Below are 21659 nucleotides of genomic sequence, written 5' to 3'. Positions count from 1 at the left end.
GGAGACGCACTAATCCAAGTGAAGTCAAAATTCAATCCAGCAGCATTTTAACGGGCTGTGGAGTTCGGTTGGTTCTGTTGCGCACCTTTCCACCTGTCCAGTGCTGTTCACCGAGAGATCATGCTGAAGAGAACAGCGACAGCTTCTCTATACAAGCGGTGCCTGTGTTTGATCCGCAAAAACGGTACGCAACGCCCCGAATTCTGCACTTCCGGGCCCGACGCCTCTCAGCCTCTCGACTCTATGCACGACGTGCCGGTCACTTTTGACGAAGAAAACCTCAAGTTCATCGTGTGTCCGGTGACCAAAAAGCCTCTCCGTTACGACAGTGCGAAGAACGTGCTTATATCTGATGAACTGGGAAAGGCTTTTCCCATACAGAACGGTATTCCGAACTTGCTACCCGACAGCGCGAAACCACTCGACGAGCTGTAGTTGACGCAAGCAGTCCCACTGCCAGAACGCACGAACTTCATTATCACGAAAACAAAGTATTGTGTGTTAAATGTATGTTCGGACTGAATTGTTGAGTTCGCGTAGTTTACCTCTGGCTATATGCTGGTGGATAAAATTTGGCTGGTTTTTACAAGCACGCTGCTCCATTTCACCGTTCACTGCACTCATATACGCGAGGGTCATTTGTCTGCAACACGTACGTTAGCAAATTGACATTCGTAGCTCGATACCACTGTGGAGGGCTCGTGTTCTTGAATGAAGTAAATCAAGGACACGTACGAAACTTGCCGCCTGTAGTAAACAGCTTGATATACTTACGATACTTTTTCCTTACGTCACAAGCGTGGCGTCAATGGTTTCTATAACGGCTGGTGTTGTCAGATAGCGTGACGTGACACAAAGACACCCAACAGTTGAATGAATTGCATTAATTGAACCTTTATAATCCAGCGGTCTTTCGTATCCATGGAGTGAACTTGTGGACTTTGGCGTAGAAGCCATATTTGCCCTTGGACAGGCAGCTCTGTTCGCCAAAGCTGACGATGCCGACTACGTAGAATTTCCCGTTGCTTTCGCCGACGAAGGGGCTCCCACTGTCTCCCTCGCAAGTGTCTCTGTGAGTCTGCCCTTTAGAGTATCCGGCACAGAACATGTTGTCCGTGACCTGAAATAGAAATAGGCGTCAGCTTGAGATAAGTGTGGAGTTCTGGCTCGTGTCCCAAAGCATAACAAGTTGGTCACGCCCTATGTCGCCACAAACTGTTCAGAGGCCAAGTTGCATCTATTCATAATATGCCTCATTTGTAAGCAACAGCAGCAGCAACTCACATGCAGCTACTGGTGCCCAGTGGTATTGATCATTACGTTAAGTGCACATGATTAGTATAAGTATCGAAGATGAATGAAGTACCTAAGACTTGTAGATCACAGTGGTAATGTACAATAGTTGTTGCAGCAACATATCGTATTCGAGCCAGAAGGTGTCTAATGTCACATGACCGCGTTTGTGCAGTTCTCAAGCAAACGCACGTAATGAGTTACATGTAATTAATTACTTGTAATCATTCAGGGACTCCGAAATCGGTGAGCGGGTGAGGTTGGGAGGGAGAGGGGAACGGCCTCACAGGTTTCATGTAGGAGGGGCAAATGTATTTGGTAGTTGGTACAGTAACATGATTTTGTTGCTGCGCTAAAGGACGAAGACATAGAAGAGATACACGTACAGGACAAGGAATGTGCATATCTTCTTAGCATGTGCGCTCACCCTACATAATCTGTTAGTTTAAAATCACTTTTTTTTTTCTTTTTGCCTTTGTGGTCTAGCCTTTCTTGGCAAGCTTCCTGGCAATTATTTGTGCTCGCTTTTAACTTTACTGCCTCGTTAACCTTCGTATTTGTATCTGGCTACATATTCTTTGGTTTCTACGTGATTTGCTATCGCTTATATATAATATTTTTCAGTAAAATCTTCAGTTGAGAGTCGGCGCTCGTCCTGTGTATCTTGTCGACGTCTTCATCCTTTCATCCAAAATTATATTTTGAACAGCAATTGTTAGGGAAGTTAACATCTCCAGGTCTGTAGATGCACTGAAAGAACCAAGTAACTTTGTTACTGTACTTGTGCTATGTTAGTAAACGTAGGGAGGAACGTAGCGTAAAAATAATTGACTCCTTTTAGCAAATGCTCAGTTACTTTCGCGGCCCAGTAATTGGTTACTGTAATCAATTACATATTTCAATGAAGTAATTGTGATTGGCTACATATTTTCTGCAGACTTGCTCACATTACAGAAAAAAGAAAGTACTGGGTTACAGTTACATCATTCAAAAATGTAATTGATTATAGTTACCAATTACTGCCACACGAAAGTAACTGAACAATTTTAGAAAGTAGTCTATTAATTTGACGTTACTTCCCGCTCTACTTTTACTACCACTGCACAAATGCAGTAAGTAGAGCGAGCTCGCTTGGCTCTTTCAACGCATCCTCTGCAGCCTTTCACACGTTGCTTATCTTCGCTAACAATTGCATTTAGAAAATCGGTAATCTTCCCTCGACTTCTTGTGAAGACATCTGTAGTGACCCTGAAAACTCCCTCTATGTGCGCGCTGGAAAGAAGGGCTGTGTTGTAACGTACGGAAACCTAGCGCATGACAGGTGTTCGTTACATTGTTGCAGTAACATCGTAGTAGCATTGGAGTAACGTTATATTGTACTAACATTGTTGTTACTGTATGGGTTCTCTATGAATATCCACCACTTATCGTTGGTGAGGCTAGAGGAAGGCGCTACAGATACAGACCAGTGAAAAACAGAAATCGTACGTGGGGGATTTTCTGGCATCAACGTCCGAAGTGGTCATCGCTATCGAGCTATAGAAGCGTCGTTTCAATTTGTCTGTCAACATCTGGTGGACCTCCTCCAGAAGCCCTTCACTGTAGTTCGTCATTTAGACTTGAACGACTTACAGTTACGGATGTCAGCATACGTTCACGTTCCTGAAAAAGGTGGCTGAATATGTAATGTAACTTATAGTAGAAAGCTGCATAATATTCAGCCCTAAAAATATTCTTCACGTTCCGGTTACATGTAATTGGTTACCGAAAAAAAAAGCAATTGGATTACAGCGAGCGTTACCGAGTAAAAAAAAAGCAATCATTAAATTACACAAACACCACGACACATAACTGCTTATAAACAGTTAATTACATGCATTTCCTTACGTATACAAGTCTGGTTTTCCGCAACGTGTAACCAGCCTTTTCTGAAAGTTACCATTGAAAAAGTAGACAATGCATGAAGCGTACAAAGTCAACTGTATGTAGAGTTGTACAATGGAGACTGCCGCGCGCGCAATACCGCTATCGCTGAAGTGGCGACATATCTTGAAGGGGTGAGGAGAGGGGGGATCCTAGGCGAGCTCCCTGTGGATTCTGCAGCGTATAGTTCGTCACATTGCATGCTCCTGGCACTGCAAGGTCTATACGCGCGTGCAACAGCGCAAACCAACCTCCAGCTCGGTGGATGCCTTGCACACCACGGCTGTCTTGATGGGGACGCGTATCTCCTGGAGCACCTTGGAGTGGTCGGCCTCGTCGGTCCTGCCCCAGCCGGACACGACTCCGTGCACGTCGGCCTTGGAGAAGAACTCCTTCTGCACGAAGTCTGGGTCCCCGAGCGCCACAGGCCGCACGTAGTCGCTGAACTCCACGTCCGAGTCCAACTTCACCAGGGCTACGTCGGCGTCCTGCTCGTTGGTCAAACGAAGGAACACTTGGTGAAAAGTACCGCGTATGTGTGTCTGCTCTTGTATGTGTGTCTGCACGTGTTTAAAGCGAAAGCAGATGTCAGAGACACACACAAAAATGTTTATTTAAAATAACGGGAACGGCAGAGAGGTCGTTTCGAGAAGAAATCATCTAGCTTGCTATACTGTACCAAAGGAAAGGGAAGGAGAGGGGAAAAAAATAAGAATATCAAGGGGTGACAAGGAGAACAGAATGTGCCAATAGATATGCAGTTGGCGACTGATTGTATGTGCACAACGAAAAGCGGGCGTTCGGCACTTGCCCTTCAGCCAAGGTTCGTTACAAATCTCTGCACTCTTCTTGCTGAAAGAAGTATACTCGGCTGTTCGTGCGCTAAGAGAACGGGTATACCGTCGTCGGCCGCATATGTGTGGTTTTACCATGCGATGTGCGAAGCCACAGAAGCGCAGCTGCGCTTCTCGAGATGCGGCAGTCTGTATACGACCGCTTGTGATAAGTTCAGCGATGTGAGCGTTTCCTTGCGTATGCGGACCCGTGCGCATACACTGTGAAATTATATCGTTCTACTCGTATTTCACCCTCCCTTCCCCAATGCAGGGTACCCAACCGGACAGCGTCTGGTTAATCTCGCTGCCTTTCTGACATCTCTCTTCACCAGCAGCGAAGACATGTGCCGCCATCTTGGGCAAATCGATGCTGCCACATACTAGACGAATGCACATCATTTCTAGAATAGCTTTGCGAATATAAAAGCAGGTAGTCGTACAGACGTGGTCTGGCCATTCACCTGGGCATTAACGTGGTATCCCTGCAGGAAATATGAAAGAAAACCTATAGCCATTCGTGTCGGTTTATGACATTGTACCCGTCGCAATAAATTGCATGAACGGTCTATATATATACCTGAGACTCAATGTCGTAGTCGGGGTGGGTGAAGACCTTCTCTATCCGAACTGCCAGCTGGTAGGGTTCGGAAGCGAACTGGTTGTGCTTTCCCAACAGCACTTGTACCTGGGACGGCTGGGCATCCTTTCCGAGCAGCTCGAAGCAGTGGGCTGCCGTCAGCACCCAGTGTTCGTTGAGAAGCGCACCGCCGCAGTGGGCGGGTGAGTCGGGAAGCCTGAAAAGCACCTGGTGGCCGCCAATGCATCGCGTGCCGTATTTCATAAGGCTATTCATTGCATATTTTCCATTATTTTCGCAATTTAGATCGGACCCCGCTGCGGCGCGGTTATCATTGAAACCGGTCATTCGGTGCAATGCACGTGAGAAATTAATGACGAAAGAAAAAGGAAAAGAAAAGAAGCCACAGTTTTCGCCCGACGAGCGAAGCATTGATTGCGATAGCAATTTTTTTAGACAACTATGCGAAGTAAGGTTAATAATAATATTTGGGGTTTTACGTGCCAAAACCACTTTCTGATTATGAGGCACGCCGTAGTGGAGGACTCCGGAAATTTCGACTCCCTGGGGTTCTTTAACGTGCACCTAAATCTAAGTACACGGGTGTTTTCGCATTTCGCCTCCATCGAAATGCGGCCGCCGGGGCCGGGATTCGATCCCGCGACCTCGTGCTCAGCAGCCCAACACCATAGCCACTGAGCAACCACGGCGGGTCGAAGTAAGGTTAGTCGTCTTTTCAGCTGCATAAACTGCTGCATGCATTTCACTATACTAAACAAATTAACAAGCACGTTGTCACGCGCGCGCAGGCAAATGCGAACACATCTCGCTCGATGACCGCGGACACTCGCTGTCACAGCGCTGGAGTGATGAGCGACGGCAGCAGCAGCGAGCGAATCGACCTTCGTGCTGCGTCTCGCTCCAACGCGAACTATATATAGGCGCGCGAGAACACAGCGCACACGAAGCCAATACCCGGCAGGCTAGCCTTCGAGACCAGTGCAGATTGCCTCCTAGATATATGATGCGCGCGGCCATACTCGGCCGCCGCAGCTGGTGTAGAAGAGGATATGCGCACTAACCTGTCCCCTCAGCTCACTTTATACAAAACATCACGGCGACGGCGGAAATTGGCGTGGAGTGCCGATATAACTGCTATCGCAATAATAACACCGGGCGCCGTTCAACCTCTCCCTAAATTTCTATGTGCCAGAGATGCCTGACATAAAACGGTGTGCGACAACACACCGCCTTCCCCCTCTGAAAAAAAAAAGGGATAAAAAAAAAGCCTGGCTACGCCACTGCAATCTTGTGTAAATGCATACGCTGCATTAATAGCCCTGAACGCGTGAACTTGCAACACGAGAAACGCACTGGATATCAAAATAATAATGGATCGAACGCATTGCATATACGCCTCACCTGCCAAGGGTGGGAGCCCTTCTGGGCCTCTTTGCCCCCGACTACCTTGCCGCCGTCATCGTCGCCGTCGCTGTCCAGCGGCCTGCTGAGCACGGGGTGTCCGTACACTGCAACGTAGAAGTAACGTACAGTGTGCGTATATATGTTGGCGAAGGTGTGGAAAGCGCCCGCCGGCTATGCAGGATGGAAAGAACGACCGAAGTTACGCCAAAATACCGTGCAAGTTCTCGACGCGACCACAGCCAGCGTCATGATTGGCATAATAGCTTGAGCGCGACACTTAGAAACATAATTTTTGTCCTCATTTTCTAGGTAGCAGTAATAAACGACTTTATTGGGGTCCTGAGGAGCTAGGCAGGGGGCCTTCTAGGTAAGTCCCTACCCAGCCGTTAGCTAGTCCCATGTCGGAACAGAGAGGCCATGCCTCTCTGCTCGTTCACGGGCCCTCTGGACAGCCAGGAGTTGGACGTCTTGTTTCGGGTCTGTGATGGCCTTCGTCCAGTTTTCTTCTCGGTTAAAATCCTGTAACACAGGGTACTGCCAGAGCATGTGACTTAATGAGCTAAATTCAGTGCCACAATCTGGGCAGAGAGGATCGATGTTCGGGTGGAGCATGTTCAGAAAGCCCCAAGAGGGGTAGGACCCCGTCTGGAGCATGCGGAGCGTGCTAGCTTGTGGCCTGTTGAGCTTAGGATGGGAGAAAGGAGAACTCTGCCTGTTCCCTCTGTAACGAGGTGTGATCTCGTGAAAAGTAACTAGAGACTCACTGTGCGCGAGCTCTCCCGAGCTCACCCGAGACACCATCCCGTCGCGGCATATGAAACCTCGCGCACGGTCGCGGGCTATATAGTCGAAACAGAAATACTAATATTTCTCGTTGGTGTCCATTCAAACCACTCAAATATAGTTGAGCTGACGTATAACTGCCCGCTGTTCGAATACTGCACACCCCGTACTATATACCGTATAACTAAATATTTTACTGGCTACCAGCGCTTCGGTTGTATTAGACTTTGACAGTGCCCACCGACCGAAACGGACATACAGTCAACGCATAATTGCCAAAGCTTACAAGGCACATGAACCTTAAGATTAAAACGAGCGCAAAGTATATACTTATTCATTACCGTCTTTGATGGTGTTGATTCTGACAAAGAAATGACCTTCTTCCACGTCGCTCTCCAAGGTCAGTTTGAGCCGCAGTCGAGGGCTTTTGGACGTCACGTACTGCTGCTCCGACTGGGCACCGCAAAACGCACCCAGGTTGAACGGTCCTGTCATAAAAGCAGTGAAACGCGTGACATATCGACAGCTCTGGAATATCTGCGGCGACTGACAATGCTTTCAATGGGTGTCTTTGTATATAAAAAAGCAATTACAAAACAAACACACAACTAATGTAGAAAGTAGAAAGGACAAGCGCGTCGAAGGCTCCCGAGTGGCTAATAAATCACGGCTGTCCTTGCGCCTCGATCAATATATGAACTTGGCTTATCTAAGGAACGACTTGCTTTCCGGAGAGGTGTTTCGGCTCCTCCTCTAACTCCTCCTTGACCCAGAGCACGAAGGGTGAATGGTATAAGGCGTGTGGGTCAGCGTGAAATGAACCGCGGCGCGCAGCCTGTTGCACCCCGGGCTCGAATCCGCCGTCGCTTATTAGTCGTCATTTGTGCTACCGGGTGTCCTCGTGTTATACCTATACTGTACGTAATCTGACAAGCTTCAGACTCTATATCGCACTCGATCGGTGACTTCCGAGTGAAGCAATAGCCGGCAACTTTCGCAAAGCTATTAGTAAATATATGTCTTTTTATCGGTTCACCTGTTAAACAAGCATTTAAGATAACAACTCGCTGCGCTCGCCTAACATAACGTAACAATGCCACATAACCTCATTGAGTGCAACCATGGGGTCTTTATTTATTGCAATGGGGCGCGTATGTGAGGTCCGTGAAAGGCCGCCGAGTCCACTGATCGCACTCGCCTGAACGGTTCGCTGTGTGAAAGCTTTAAAGCGACTGCATTGTGCCCAGTGAATTCGTGTGGATGGGCTTTCGATACACTGTACGCATCGTTCCTCCAGCGCAGTGTCTGCAATGCACTGTCCACATCATACGCCGACAAACTATATCGCCAGGTGTCCTGTAAAGTCTGCAAGGACTGCATGACAGTGCCTACAGAAACAGTTCGTGTGTGTCGTATGTACGTGTGTGTGTGTGGGGGCGGGGGGTCCTTTTTTTAAATATTCCTTTTCTCTCTCTCACCTATCGCATCCCTTTGCCCATCCACTGGTACAGGGTAGCCAACCGGAGATAATCTCTGGTTAACCTCCCTGTCTTCCTTTTGCCTTTCTCTCTCTCTGCAAGGACTATATAGTTATAAACCACATAGACCGTACAGTGACAGTGGCCACATAAAGTTCCTGTCAGGATAGCGAATCTGCTGGATTGACCACACAGGAAACAGGCATAAATCTCATCCACACCTGTGCCGTTGACGCGAATAGCGTCAACGGAATAGGATAGAATGGGATAGCGAATCTGCTGGAGTGACCACGCAGGAAACATGCATAAATATCATTCAGACCTGTGCCGTTGACGCCTTCAGCAGCTTCTAGCTTGGAGACGCCGCACTCCTCGTTTCCTTCGTTGAGGTACACGTCGGCCAAGTCCAACCTCAGCACGTGATCCTTGTCGGACGCCTCGAGGACCGCCTCGCATCTCAAGGGCGGCTGGGACGCCTTTGGGTAGTGTGGGCTCTTCCACGTCGTCGTGGTGCCGAAGAACTCCAGCTTGCACGGTCCTGCGTGGTTTAGTTTGCCCCCACCAATATGCTATCTCCCTGACCGCTTGGCCGGAAACGTATAGAAAGTTGATTGGTACGTATATACTGCAAACCGCGACTGTTTCTGAAGATTGCAGTGTGCCTTCTGTAGCACTGACGTCACTGCAAAGCTCTATAGGGACCCGAGGGACAATGGCCTGCCCTCGTTCTTCGTCTCTACATTGTCTTGAACGTCGGTCGTGCTACAGAAGGCTCGCGGCGTTGTCAGGCCTAGTTTGCCATAACCGCGCCGAGTGACGTCTGGACTTTTGGCACAGACGGTTTTCGTAACCGGAGCAGAAGGTCACATTGGTGGTACCTACCAGTTTGTTTCAGTTCTTTGACATCGGCGAAGGTGAGGTCACAGTACCTGCGTTCACATCAAAGCACACCTGTTGATAAACTATACGGATTATCCTATACGGTAGGTTAAGCTGTGTTAATAAACTACGCTTTTGCAATAGTAAATCGGCTACACTATGATTACCGTAGGACAGGGCCTGCTAAAAGGACGCCCGCATAAAGATAACGAAAGACAAGTGGCGACACTACCCTGAAACTCCCGCGCCAGTTCGCCGTGACGTCATCGATTGTGACGTCGTCTGCTCGAGCTTAGTCAACCGTTTGTTACTAAATAAAGACAACATCGCATTCCAATGTGACTATGGGGATGCGCGAATGTTCGAAGCTTCGAGTACGATTGGAATATTACAACCTTGCTATTCGTATTATTACTCGAAAAATAGCTATTCGGCATTTTCGAATATTTTAAACAAACGAAATATTTCGCAACAACCGACTGTTAGTTTGGTTACTGTTCACCATGTAACCAAACTATATATCGCAAATTATCAAAAGTGAAACAACGACAAAGTTCACTGGACCATAAGAAAGTATGGTCGCTTAGCGCAAACAAGGAAGGAGGGAAGGGGATGACGGGAACGCTCTGTTTGTTTTCTGTTTCGCGGCAGAAGTCTACCTGACACCCTGTGATTTTTGCTCGTAGTAGGCAATGTAGTGTTTTTGGCAGTCTAGTCGTACAGCCGTTTTATCTTCTACGCTACAACTAATGATGTTTTCCTTTCAACGGCTCTTTCACATGCGGCTGCACACAAGTCCTTCAGCCGCCTTTTTTTCTTCCCCGCAACTTGTGATCGTTCTTTGGTAACCATTTATTTAACGACTTTGGAAAGCTAGTCATACATCAGCCTCGACACTTTATTTGCAATTGAAAAAAAAGGGAAAAATGTAAGTTTAAGGGGCGGGGGGGGGGGGGTGATGCAGAAGGTGAGCAGGTCCTGGAGGTAAGGCGATCCCTATGCTAACAGAAGTGGCTAGGCGAACCAAACCTCTACTTGGAAATTTCGTTTGCAACCAGACTTTCAAGATATTGAGAGGCTATTCATGCAGTTCTCTTTTTTTTTTTTTTGAACGACAGTTAGTGATCTTGTGTTCAAAACTGATCCCTTGTCCCTGATAGTTAGCTGTCATTTTCACATTTGGCAGTACAGGCATGGTATACCTAATTATACCGGTATAAGTATTCCTGCTGTAAATATCTGCATCTGCGTTTTACTGCGACGTTTGACTGCGACTCACCAGAGCAAGAACATCACCCTTACTGCCTGACTCGGTGGTTGAATCAGCACGAGGTCATGGTGGCATAGTCCAGGTTATCAAACGGCGCGCTGTAATATGTTCGAAATTGTGGTCGATCTTATTTCGGCCGTTTATGGGGCGAGTGGCGATACCGCCAAGCTGTCAGGACCGCAACTGCTGCGCATTAAATATCTATAAAATTTTTACTAGCCTCTAATTTTTGACGATGGTTTACGGCGTAGAAGATAGGCGTGGCAAAATAAAAATCAGATTCTGGCTCTTTTTTTTAATAAAATATTTTAGAGCTTGCTTCTGTTGTTCCGCTTAATGGGTGTTGCGAAAGTTCTGGTTTCGATTAACGAGAGCTTTTATCACAGCGAAGCTGTTTATGGCTACGCTTCCGTGCATTTTTCGTGCACGTGTGCAAAAACCGTGGGCAAATCCCGGAGATAGTGCAGAAAGGGTACAAGCGCAATGGCACATACTCTTGTGGACTCGTCTGCATGGTGCGCTCCGGGACCTGTAACGCGTCCTTGAACTACCTTTGTCACGCCGGGACCCAAAGAGGTCACAAGGGTAAAAACAGTGGTTTTAGAAAAAATAAATGTTTGTTACAGTTTTTTTCAAAAAGAGCTGTTTGCTTACATTAGGACACTATAGTTCTGGTGTTGGTTTTTGAGCAGGCATGGTGCGTGTTCGTTTAGTGTTAGGTATCAGACAGTTTGTGGAAGAGCGTGATAGGTTGGTCAAGGACCTTACGCGTCTCGACAGCGCACCGTTGTCGGAGGACGTTGTTTTAGGCCCTTGGCCAGACGCTCAGTCTAGTTTCAAGGCCATCAAGGCATTACTGAACTTTTTAAAAATTACGGGCCTGGACTGCAGACTTTGAGCATGCCAAATTGCTTGCCATATGTTCTACATCTTCCTTCTATCGTCATCGTCACCCATCATGCACCTCTTTCTTCCCTCTTTCTTTCCCTCTTCCCCTTCCCCCAATGCCGAGTAGCTGGCTAGAGGAATATACCTCAGGCCGACCTCTCGGCATTTCGTGTCATTAAACTTCTTTCTCTCTCTCTAGTGTTGGGTATTTTGGACGTTTTCGTGCTGGCGTAGAAGTGTGTGTGTCAGTATTGTGTGTGTCTACCTAGTGTGTCTACCTAAGATCGGATGACCACCGATCAAGACAATAAATGAGTTCGTACCTTTGTTGATAATTCTGTGTCACATCTGTGTCGTGTGCTAAACAGCTTCGCTGGTCGTCCCCCTTCACAGAGTGGAGGTGGACAATTTCTGCTTATTTCATTTTTTTTTTCATTATCCAAATACAAAACCATACAATATAGAAGTTGTTCCGTTTACCCGGCAATTCCGTTTAACCGGCAATTCCGTTTAACCGGCAATTCTAATTTGGCGATTTCTGCTTAAGGAGATTCTATACTGTATTTGATATCCGACTGGATATTCGATACTTACTATTCGTATTCGATTTGTATTTGGCAAATTTGATATTCGCTCATTTCTATAAATGTAATCAAAAGCAAAACATAGCAGGTTTCGGGTAATTATCGCCTGCCATAACGGCCTAAATACGTGAAAATACTTTAAAATGCGTGATGTCAAACTGACGTATCGACGCCGAGGTTTTGGCGCGAAACACAAGAAAGATAAATTTTCGCCTTCGTTTTCTTGCGCAACAATTACGCAAAACGAATGACAACGGGGTTTTTAAAGCATGTTTTACCACGTTACATCGGTTTAGTGTTACGGTATATGCAGCACAGCAGGGTAGATGCTAACGCAGAGGGGCGATGGTCCGACACCACCACCACCACCACCACCATCATCATCATCGTATTATACTTCGAATAGGGGTATCGTGGCTGCTTTGGGTACTGTACAGGTCAGTATAAAATTGTTCTACTGCTTTTACTATATCTTCGAGATTGCTGGCGATATTAACTTGCCTATCTTTCAGTGCAAACATCTTAATTTGTCCAATGCTTAGTTTCCTTCTCACTGGTTTCAGGCTGCGTCCATTTTTTACTGCTTCCTCAATGTTTCTCACGTTATGATTTCGAATATCCCTTACTTTCTCCTTGTTGATTAGTCTTGGCAGTTCCGCGAATTCTATCTGATCTCTTGAATCGGACACTTTCATTCTTTGTCGTTTCTTTATTAGGTCCTTTGTTTCTTGGCAGAGCTTACCTATACTGGTTCCCTTGGTGCCTTACCTCCCACTTCAATTGCTACTTCTGAAGCCAGCCTAGTTACGGTTTCATCATCACCATAATAATAATAATTATTATTATTTATGAAAACATTTATGAACAAGAAAATAGGGAGGGGCAGGCTGGCAATTGTCGCCAACAGGATCACAACGCTTGCGTACTCTTTAGGAAGGAAGGGCTGCAAAAGGAAAAAAATGAAGTTGAAGATAGGAAGAAGGGAAGTAAGTAAATGCGGAAATAAAGAACGATACGACAGCGCTACTATGGCGAAGGGACGTCAGATGAACGCGACACATCAGCGCCGTGTTGCATCGGCTTCGCCTCGTAGTCCATTTGCCCTGGTATCGCATCGCGTCAAATCGACAAGCCTGTGCGCAACGTGTCGCCATAGAATAAAGAACAACTTTAGAGAAGGGAAACTGTACCTTTGGCAGTGGTTCGAAAATAAGCAGCGGCAGCGCATGGAACTAACTTTCGGGGACGCCAGATGACGTTGCTCAATCCGGAAGCGGAAGTGCAAACTTTTTTTTTTTAGCGCAAAATTCAATATGGCCGTTTTTTGCCGGTCGCGTACGCTGGTACGTGCCGTGCTTGCCCTGCAGGCTATGCGGCATGCCTCAATGCCTTCGCTGCCGCTTAGCTGGTGCGTTCTAATTGCCAAGAGCCTCTACTGACGCCCATACAAACAAGCCACAAGTGAGTGAACAGAACGCGCGACTTTATTGGCAGAAGACAAGCAGTGTACATCCTCGTGCAATAGCAGAAATAAAATTTGCATGTCGAGATACGCTGGAATCATTGACGCGAGCTCGTAAACGGCTCACCGTCGTCGTCGCACGTGGTGGTCAGGTTAACGAGCAAGAACCAGCAGCGGAAACATATTGGACAGAGTGTGCCACTTATTTGCAGCGACAGTCGCCGTTAAAAATGCCCAAATTGCATTGCGAAGCAATCGGGAGACGCAGGCATCTGCTGCCGCAGCCTACACAGCGACATGGGCTACCCCAGATTTTAGCCGTTCACTCCTTTCCAACCTGCACGTTTCTTTTCTTTCGGGGGCCGCTAATGTGTGGCTCACACTTGGTGTCTCACATTGTCTCGCTATGGACAAGTCGCTTTCGTGGGCATCGCCTCCATCAGCTACTTTTGCGGGCCTTTCCACCCATGTAGCTATCAACTTCATACGCATCGGACTATGTAAGCACGTATGCTGGTCTCCGTTCATGCCTAATCGCGGCCGAGAAAGGCCAGAGGCACAATATGCCCATTGCTGCAGCAGGAAAGCGCGAACGGGGAGCACGAATCACGGTGCATGAAAATTGGGAGTCTATGTCGCTGTGCAGGCTGCAGGAGCGAATGCTTACTTCGAGAAACTGCTTCCCAGTGCAACCGACCAGGCCGCAATATTCTAAAAACATAACAGTGCGACCATAACCAAGTGACATAACAGCAAAATTAAACAGCAATCAGTCACCGCATGAGGTTCAGACAATACGTTATACATTGGCGACGAACTATATGGCAACAGTGAGCATTCACATACACGGGTCTCTTAGGGTACATTGAGCTGCCTACCTACAGGCGTAGTGCCCGACTTCGTCGCACGTGGTGGTCTACTAACGAGCAACAACCAGCAGCAGAAACAGATTGGACAGAGTGTCCCACCTGTTTGCGGCGACAGTCGCTGTTAAAGATGAGCAATTTGCAGTGCAAAGCAGTCGGGTGACGCAGGCATCTGCTGCCGCAGCCTACACAGTGACATGGACTGCCCATCATTTTAGCATTGACACCTTTCCAGCCTGCATGTTTCTTTCTTTTGGAGGCCGCTAATGTGTGGCTCACACTTGGTGTCCCCCATTGTCTCAATATGGACAAGTCGCTTTCGTGGGCATCACCTTCATCAGCCACTTTTGCGGGCCTTTCCACCCAACTTCATACAGGTCCGACCATGTAAGCACTTATGCTGGTCTCCGTTCATGCCTAATCGCGGCCGAGAAAGGCCAGAGGCACAATTTGCCCATGGCTGCAGCAGGAAAGGGTGAACGGGGAGCACGAATCACGGTGTGCGTAAATTGGGAGTCTATGTCACTGTGCAGACTGCAGGATCAAATTCTTACTTCGAGAGGCTGCTTCCCAGTTCAACCGATCAGGCCGCAATATTCGAAAAATATAACACTGCGACCATAATCAAGTGACATAACAGCAAAATTAAACAGCAATCAGTCACCGCATGAGGTTCAGACAATACATCATACATTGGCGACGAACCATATGGCAACAGTGAGCATTCACATACACGGGTCTCTTAGGGTACATTGAGCTGCCTACCTACAGGCGTAGTGCCCGACTTCGTCGCACGTGGTGGTCTACTAACGAGCAACAACCAGCAGCAGAAACAGATTGGACAGAGTGTCCCACCTGTTTGCGGCGACAGTCGCTGTTAAAGATGAGCAACTTGCAGTGCAAAGCAGTCGGGTGACGCAGGCATCTGCTGCCGCAGCCTACACAGCGACATGGACTACCCATCATTTTAGCATTGACTCCTTTCCAGCCTGCATGTTTCTTTTCTTTTGGAGGCCGCTAATGTGTGGCTCACACTTGGTGTCCCACATTGTCTCAATATGGACAAGTCGCTTTCGTGGGCATCACCTTCATCGGCCACTTTTGCGGGCCTTTCCACCCAACCTCATACACGTCCGACCATGTAAGCACTTATGCTGGTCTCCGTTCATGCCTAATCGCGGCCGAGAAAGGCCAGAGGCACAATTTGCCCATGGCTGCAGCAGGAAAGGGTGAACGGGGAGCACGAATCACGGTGTGCGTAAATTGGGAGTCTATGTCGCTGTGCAGACTGCAGGATCAAATTCTTACTTCGAGAGGCTGCTTCCCAGTGCAACCGACCAGGCAGCAATATTCGAAAAACATAAAACTGCGACCGTAACCAAGTGACATAACAGCAAAATTAAACGGCAATCAGTCACCGCTTGAGGTTGACAATACATTATACATTGGCTACGAACCATCTTACAGGCATAATGCTTGCCTTTGTCACATGTGGTGGTCTGGTAACGAGCGACAACCTGCGGTACAAACAGATTGGACAGAGCCTTGCACCTGTTTGAACCAACAGTTGCCGTTGAAGATGAGCAACTTCCATTGCGAAGCAATCAGGTGACGCAGGCATCTGCTGCCGCAACCAACACAGCGACATGGACTACCCGGCATTTTAGCGTTAACTCCTTTCCAACCTGCACATTTATTTTCTTTCGGGGGCCGCTATGTGTGGCTCACACTTTGTGTCCCACTTTGTCGCAATGTGGACAAGTCGCTTTTGTGGGCATCACCTTCGGCAGCCATTCTTGCGGGCCTTTCCACCCATACGGCTATCAACTTCATACACTTCGAACCATGTAAGCACATATGCTGGTCTCCGTTTTGAGCAAATCATGGCCGAGGTAGGCCACAAGCACAATTTGCCCATGGCTGCAGCAGGCCAGAACGAACGGGGCGCACCAGTTATGGTGTGTGTATACTGGGAGTCTATGTCGCTTTGCGGACTGCAGGAGCAAATGCTTACCTCGAGGGACTGCTTACCAATGCAACTGACCAGGCCCCCACATCTGTAACACAGTTACCACAACCAAGTGTGGCAGCAAAACCAGATTCTGCAATCAATCACTTCACTGTAGCTTGCACAAAGACCCAGGCTATCAAGGAAGAGGAGCAATCATCAACGAGACTAGGAATATGGAAAATGAGAAAGCTTGCATTCAAGAGAGAAGCCACTCTGCTCTGCAAGCATTGAAGGCTAAAAACACCAAGAAAAGTAAAATGGTGCATAGCACATGTGCATAGGTTAATGCAAGACGCATGCCGATGCTGCATCAGCTATTTCAGGAGAGTAATTGCGCATGACAACATACACTAGAAGATACTGCTACAGATATGTTAGGCTGCTAGACAGTGACTGGTATTAAGTATCAGCGAAATATCCAAATATAAAGGTTGACCTTTATATTTGGATGAGGATGAATAACCTCTAACAAAAATGGGCAATGAGAAAGCTTGCATTTATAGAAGAAAAATTACACTTCGCACAAACGGAATTAACATGGCTTGGAAGCTGATTAAGGACGAACTGATGAAACTCAATCTTTTGGCCAGCGTCGTCCGTGCTTGGTCAGATGTTGCAGGTGCATCTGAAGACGAAGAATTTCTAGAAAGTCCTTTTTGAGTTACTTGGATGACTCAGCCAAATGTCCGTGCTGGTGGAATGGTGGCTGAAGCTCTTTGCAGTCTTAACACAGTCCTTTGCAGACTTGATATCTCATCCATATTCTTGTGCATATGCTTCTTTGTTCTTGGTGTAAAAGCCTTGCAAATTCGGCTCCAGCCCCTTCCTGTTGGTGCAGATAGGAGCTCCTGTGATGACCAAGATGTGCTTGGCATAGACTCTGTTGGGGCAAAACGGTGACACGTGAGATATAGCACAGATTAGCCAAATTTATGTGGGTTTTATATGTTCGAACCAATTATACTGAACCATATATATGAACAAACATTCATATCTGCTGCAAACGGCAAGCCAATACAGCATAGATCAAACATATTTATTTCTGAACCATATGTTGTTTACCTTGTAGTAGTAGCCAATGTCCACACAATGACCTTGTCGTAGCAGGCAGCAGCTTCTGTTTAGTGCGTGGAGTGTGTTGCTTTATACTGGTGCCGTCCTCATTACTGCATGTCTGGAACAGAAATTTTGACTGAATCAGAAATTGAAAAAGCAAAGTTTTGCAATATGAAATGCAAAAAGGTGTGACATATATGTTGTAATGATTTGCGACTACGGAACACATGCAAATGTACACTGTCTATTCTAGGGTGCTTAAGCAGCATGTTAAATAAATATTGCTATTGCCCATAAAATTGATGTCTGCCTAACTACAATGCATGTCAACAGCGCAAGTACTATTAAGATCACAAATGAGAACATTTGTGGGTTCATTTATGCTCTAGAAGTGATCACACTGCTAGTTACTCAAGCAAATGCATGAAAGTCATGAAGCTATTAGAACTGATGCATTATTTTTCTCCACGAACGTGATGCACCGCTTCACTACTGCAAAAATAAATGCCCTACGGTAAACCAATCTGAACAGCAAGAACATTTGGAACCAACAAGTACGAAATATGGGTATCATGCTTGCAACTGTTTAATACATTAAATTCTGTACTTTCACTTCATTTTACCAAAGGATTATTCGGTTTTGTGGACGAAAGACGTTGCCGGCCGACTCGAAAAAATGTTTAATCTGTATATTGATAAGGCTACTCAGTCACCTACAACCACGGCTACAATAACATGAAAAATGAGACGCGCGTTCCGATATCGCTCTTTCTTTCCTGGTTGTGTGTGTAAACCAAACGACAGCCTCGCAAGTAAAGGTTTATTTAGGAAACAGCAACTGAGATCCTCACTGCCCATATGTAATGCAGGATCTAGTTCGTTAACTTGTGCCCGCCTGGAAGGTAATGAGACAGATATTATATAACGATTGAAGCAGCAGTGTTAAACGACTCACCGTTATTGCCGTTGTCAGCCGCAGCAAAATCCAGCTCCCGTTTCGATGCAGACCTGTTCCGAATGGCTCACGACCGAAACCCAACTGCCGGGCTTACATGTCCGCTTGCAAACACGTAACTTCACCCCAAGTTACATAGAAGCGCAAGAAACTAGTTTTAGAAACAAAGAAGCAACCAGTCTTGAGTGTACGAACGAATGAATCCGTGCCGCCGTGCACTCGGAAATACCGGTAAAAATTTTAAATCCAGGCCAGAGGTCACGTGAAAGATCGATGATGCTGAACGCTATTTGCGTTCATAATGGCGAAGAAACAATAAACTTACTAACAAAGAGTACAATATCTAATTAGCAATGATAATTTTGCCCTGTTTTTATGTAAAAGAAAATGCTTCGGTAATTGTAAGAGAAAGTTTGTAAGATAAAATTGCGCTTATTACGACGCCTCTACCGGGAAATGTTGGAACTAACGAACGAATCCCGAGGTGATGCTACTAGGTCGGCTTTGTTAGCAGCGGCGCGCGGTCGATTTTTTCGCCCTCTGTGGCCATTAGTTGAACTTGAGAGTGTACGGGGCCTGGTGTCGCTTGGGGGCGCCACACGTCAGCGCTCACAGCGACTCAGCGCTTGTGTGTCATGCCCGCTGCCTTCTTCTTATCCTACCCACGCTGTGTACAGCGAATTGCGCGGCACAAGATCAAAACTTTCTGACCTGAGGAAGCACAGTAGGAGGTAGCCCAACGCACGAAGACGCTTCATTCCAGACGACGACGTGCGTGCTATCGGCACGCCTGCTCCGAGAAAACGAAACTCCTGAATCCTTCCTTCGTATACGGCGCCTGTTGCCGGTACTGTATATTTGTAGACGGTTGCACGCTGCTCGCTCCGCGCTTCCAATCGAGCGAGTATTTACGACTGGTTTCTGCACCGCCGTCAAAAAAAGAAAGGAAGAAAGAAACTCTCTCGTGTTCGCAGCTTCCACACGACGCATTGGGAAAGGGAGCCGCCGAGGACGTGTTTCGACTTCTTAGCCTCCTCTCTGTTTTCTACTCTGCAGCTTGTAATCGTCTGGCAGACGACGCGGTTCAGTCGTAATACACGATGGTGACCTTCGCGTTCATCTCGAAAGCTCGCCTCGTAGAATAGGTGAAGGACAAGACCGGCGCGCTGTTAGAATATGTTTGGAGGAAAGCGAGCTCATCTCTTTGGCTGCGAAGGAAAAAAAAGGGTGGGAGGGGGGGGTGGAGGAGGTGAAGCCTTCGATGGCAAGCATGCCGGTGTTGACGTGCGTCCATGGTGATGCCAGTACGGGGGAGTCGTGTAGGCGCATCCGAGGATGACTGTCTTCGCAGTCCATTCATGACGCCCCTCGAGGAAGCTATAATACTGGCTAGCTGATGTCTCATATACCGGTGTTTCTTTTCAAAGCTGCGCAACTGAATAATACAGAGGACACGGTGTGCACCGCTGCAGACTCACGACTATGTATAAGTTATTGGCAGTTGCGTTAGGCAGGCGCCTCCTTACTACAGCAATGGTTAACAAACCAATAAGCAACACTGGTCACAATTGCTAATTACACACCTGCCCCTCGCCTCCGGATTAAATAACTCTACTGGAAAGAAAGATAAAAAAAAAGCAAACCTCTGTCTACAATTCGCTGTTTTAAAGCAGTATGATGAAACATCGCCAGTGTTCCCTTACATAAAACTTGATCATCAACGTCGAACACACAGCAAGCTAAAGACAAGCCAAAGATGTCGTATATCCAGTGGCGTAGCAATAGGGGGGGCCGGGGGGCCGTCGGCCCCGGGTGCAAGGGGCCTTAGGAGGGGGGGGGTGTCATATACGTCTGAAGACACCCCTCTTTCCGCCGGCTACACCCTGGGGGGGGGGGGGGGGGGGGGGGTGTACAGAAGACCTATGGGCCCCGGGTGCCAGACGACCTAGCTACGCCACTGCGTATATCACTCTCAAAACGGTCGCACCCTTGGGGTGTATATTTGTCCCACAACCTTGTTGTAGAAATACCTTGTTTATTTATTTATTTTCACAATACTGCGGACATCTGTCCAAGCAGGAGGGGGCTACGTGAGCAGATACAAAAATAAGCAAACATACAATATATACAAGGGTTACAGTCAACAAAATTCATTAAGTGGGTGGCTGTAACCAGTGGGAATTTCCAGGTAGGAAACCCCCACTGGTTACGCAGCAAACATACGCAAACACACAATATATACAAGGGTTACAGTCAACAAGATTCATCAAGTGGGTGGCTGTAACCAGTGGGAATTTCCAGGTAGGGCATTCCAATCATTGATTGTTTTCGGAAAGAATGAGTTTTTGAAAAGGTTTGTTCGTGCGAAGATCGGTTTTAAATACTGGCTGTGTTTGTGGCGGGAAATTCGAGATGTGTCCTTAATAATATAGTCACGCGGTTGTATTCCTAGTTTCCCGTAATAAAGCTGGCGAAGGAAGTTTAATCTGGCAGTTTTTCTTCGATCAGTTAGTGGTTCCAAGTTTGCGGCTTCCAGCATACTCGTTGGAGAATCACGTCGTTTGAAGCGCTTATAAATGAAGCGCGCGGCTAACCTTTGAATTCTTTCTAATTTTTTAATACCTACCACTGTGTGTGGATCCCAAACGATACTCGAATATTCTAAGAGAGGCTTAACGTACGTTTAACGTACTGTTTCCGTGTATACTTAGACATTATTCCAGAGTCCCCCACTACGGCGTGCCTCATAATCAAATCGTAGTTTTGGCACGTAAAACCCCATTATTTTTATTAGAATGACCGTTTATGCTGCCAACAACCTATAACTTCAGTGCCGATTGTAAAAACATCGATGATCCCAAAGAAAGAAAGAAAGAAAGAAAGAAAGAAAGAAAGAAAGAAAGAAAGAAAGACAGACAGACAGACAGACAGACAGACAGACAAACAAACTCCTTGCGACTTCCCCTCATCTTCATGGATACAACGCAACTGTCATATCTTCACTATAGCGCAGTCTCAAGTTTTGTGCAAAGTGCACCGACGCAGTTTATACAACACTAGGGAGTTTTAGGTTTTGCGAGCGATAACCGCCGGGTTTACAGAAGAATGCAAAAAATAAATGTATGCAAACTAAAGTGTATGGGGTATCAAACAACGCAAGCAGGGCGTGGCACTTTGGGTGCGCAAGGCCGCTTGGGTATACGCAAAATATAAAGCTTCCTACTCTCGCACTTTGGGGCTGTCTTTCGTATATATGACACATCGCAGGCCCCGATATAGTGTGCTGTCAAATGACTTCATCAAGGTACTGGACCATATATAACTTTACCATCTATAGTGTTAGAGGTCCTAATAATCTGTAATGGTACGGTGC

General features: G+C 47.0%; 1 protein-coding gene and 1 long non-coding RNA gene across 5 annotated transcripts; both read right to left on the bottom strand.

Moving 5' to 3' along the window:
• Positions 1-426: 426 nt before the first annotated feature.
• LOC135916129 (coagulation factor IX-like) lies at positions 427-19332 on the bottom strand. Of its 4 annotated transcripts, none has more exons than XM_065449385.2 (9): positions 18998-19332; positions 9198-9244; positions 8638-8853; positions 7179-7325; positions 6052-6158; positions 4630-4857; positions 4493-4534; positions 3468-3704; positions 427-1120 (listed from the first exon to the last, which is right to left on the bottom strand). In XM_065449385.2, exons 1-9 carry the CDS (start codon positions 19042-19044, stop codon positions 896-898), a joined length of 1296 nt encoding a protein of 431 aa, XP_065305457.1. In that variant the 5' UTR covers positions 19045-19332; the 3' UTR covers positions 427-895. The 4 variants fall into 4 exon arrangements, with proteins under 4 accessions (XP_065305457.1, XP_065305458.1, XP_065305459.1 ...); XM_065449386.2 differs by having other exon boundaries at positions 4514-4534; positions 18998-19331; XM_065449387.2 differs by lacking the exon at positions 18998-19332 and adding an exon at positions 10474-10561.
• Positions 16759-18486, bottom strand: LOC135916141 (uncharacterized). Its single transcript, XR_010568857.2, has 3 exons — positions 18287-18486; positions 17338-17449; positions 16759-17155 (listed from the first exon to the last, which is right to left on the bottom strand). It is a non-coding gene; the product is annotated as an uncharacterized lncRNA (long non-coding RNA).
• Positions 19333-21659: the final 2327 nt, after the last annotated feature.

This window comes from Dermacentor albipictus, chromosome 5, assembly GCF_038994185.2.
Source record: "Dermacentor albipictus isolate Rhodes 1998 colony chromosome 5, USDA_Dalb.pri_finalv2, whole genome shotgun sequence".
NCBI classification, from domain to species: Eukaryota; Metazoa; Arthropoda; class Arachnida; order Ixodida; family Ixodidae; genus Dermacentor; species Dermacentor albipictus.
Note: the sequence above shows the minus strand (reverse complement) of the source record. Positions and strands in the feature narration are given on the sequence as shown.

Coding starts and splice junctions, on each gene's coding strand:
- LOC135916129 (XM_065449385.2), bottom strand. CDS start 19,044: ATGAAGCGTCTTCGTGCGTTGGGCTACCTCCTACTGTGCTTCCTCAG. Junction 4,535..4,629: donor ACTACGACATTGAGTCTCAG/GTATATATATAG, acceptor TATTTCCTGCAG/GGATACCACGTTAATGCCCA. Junction 3,705..4,492: donor TGAATGGCCAGACCACGTCT/GTACGACTACCT, acceptor ACCAACGAGCAG/GACGCCGACGTAGCCCTGGT.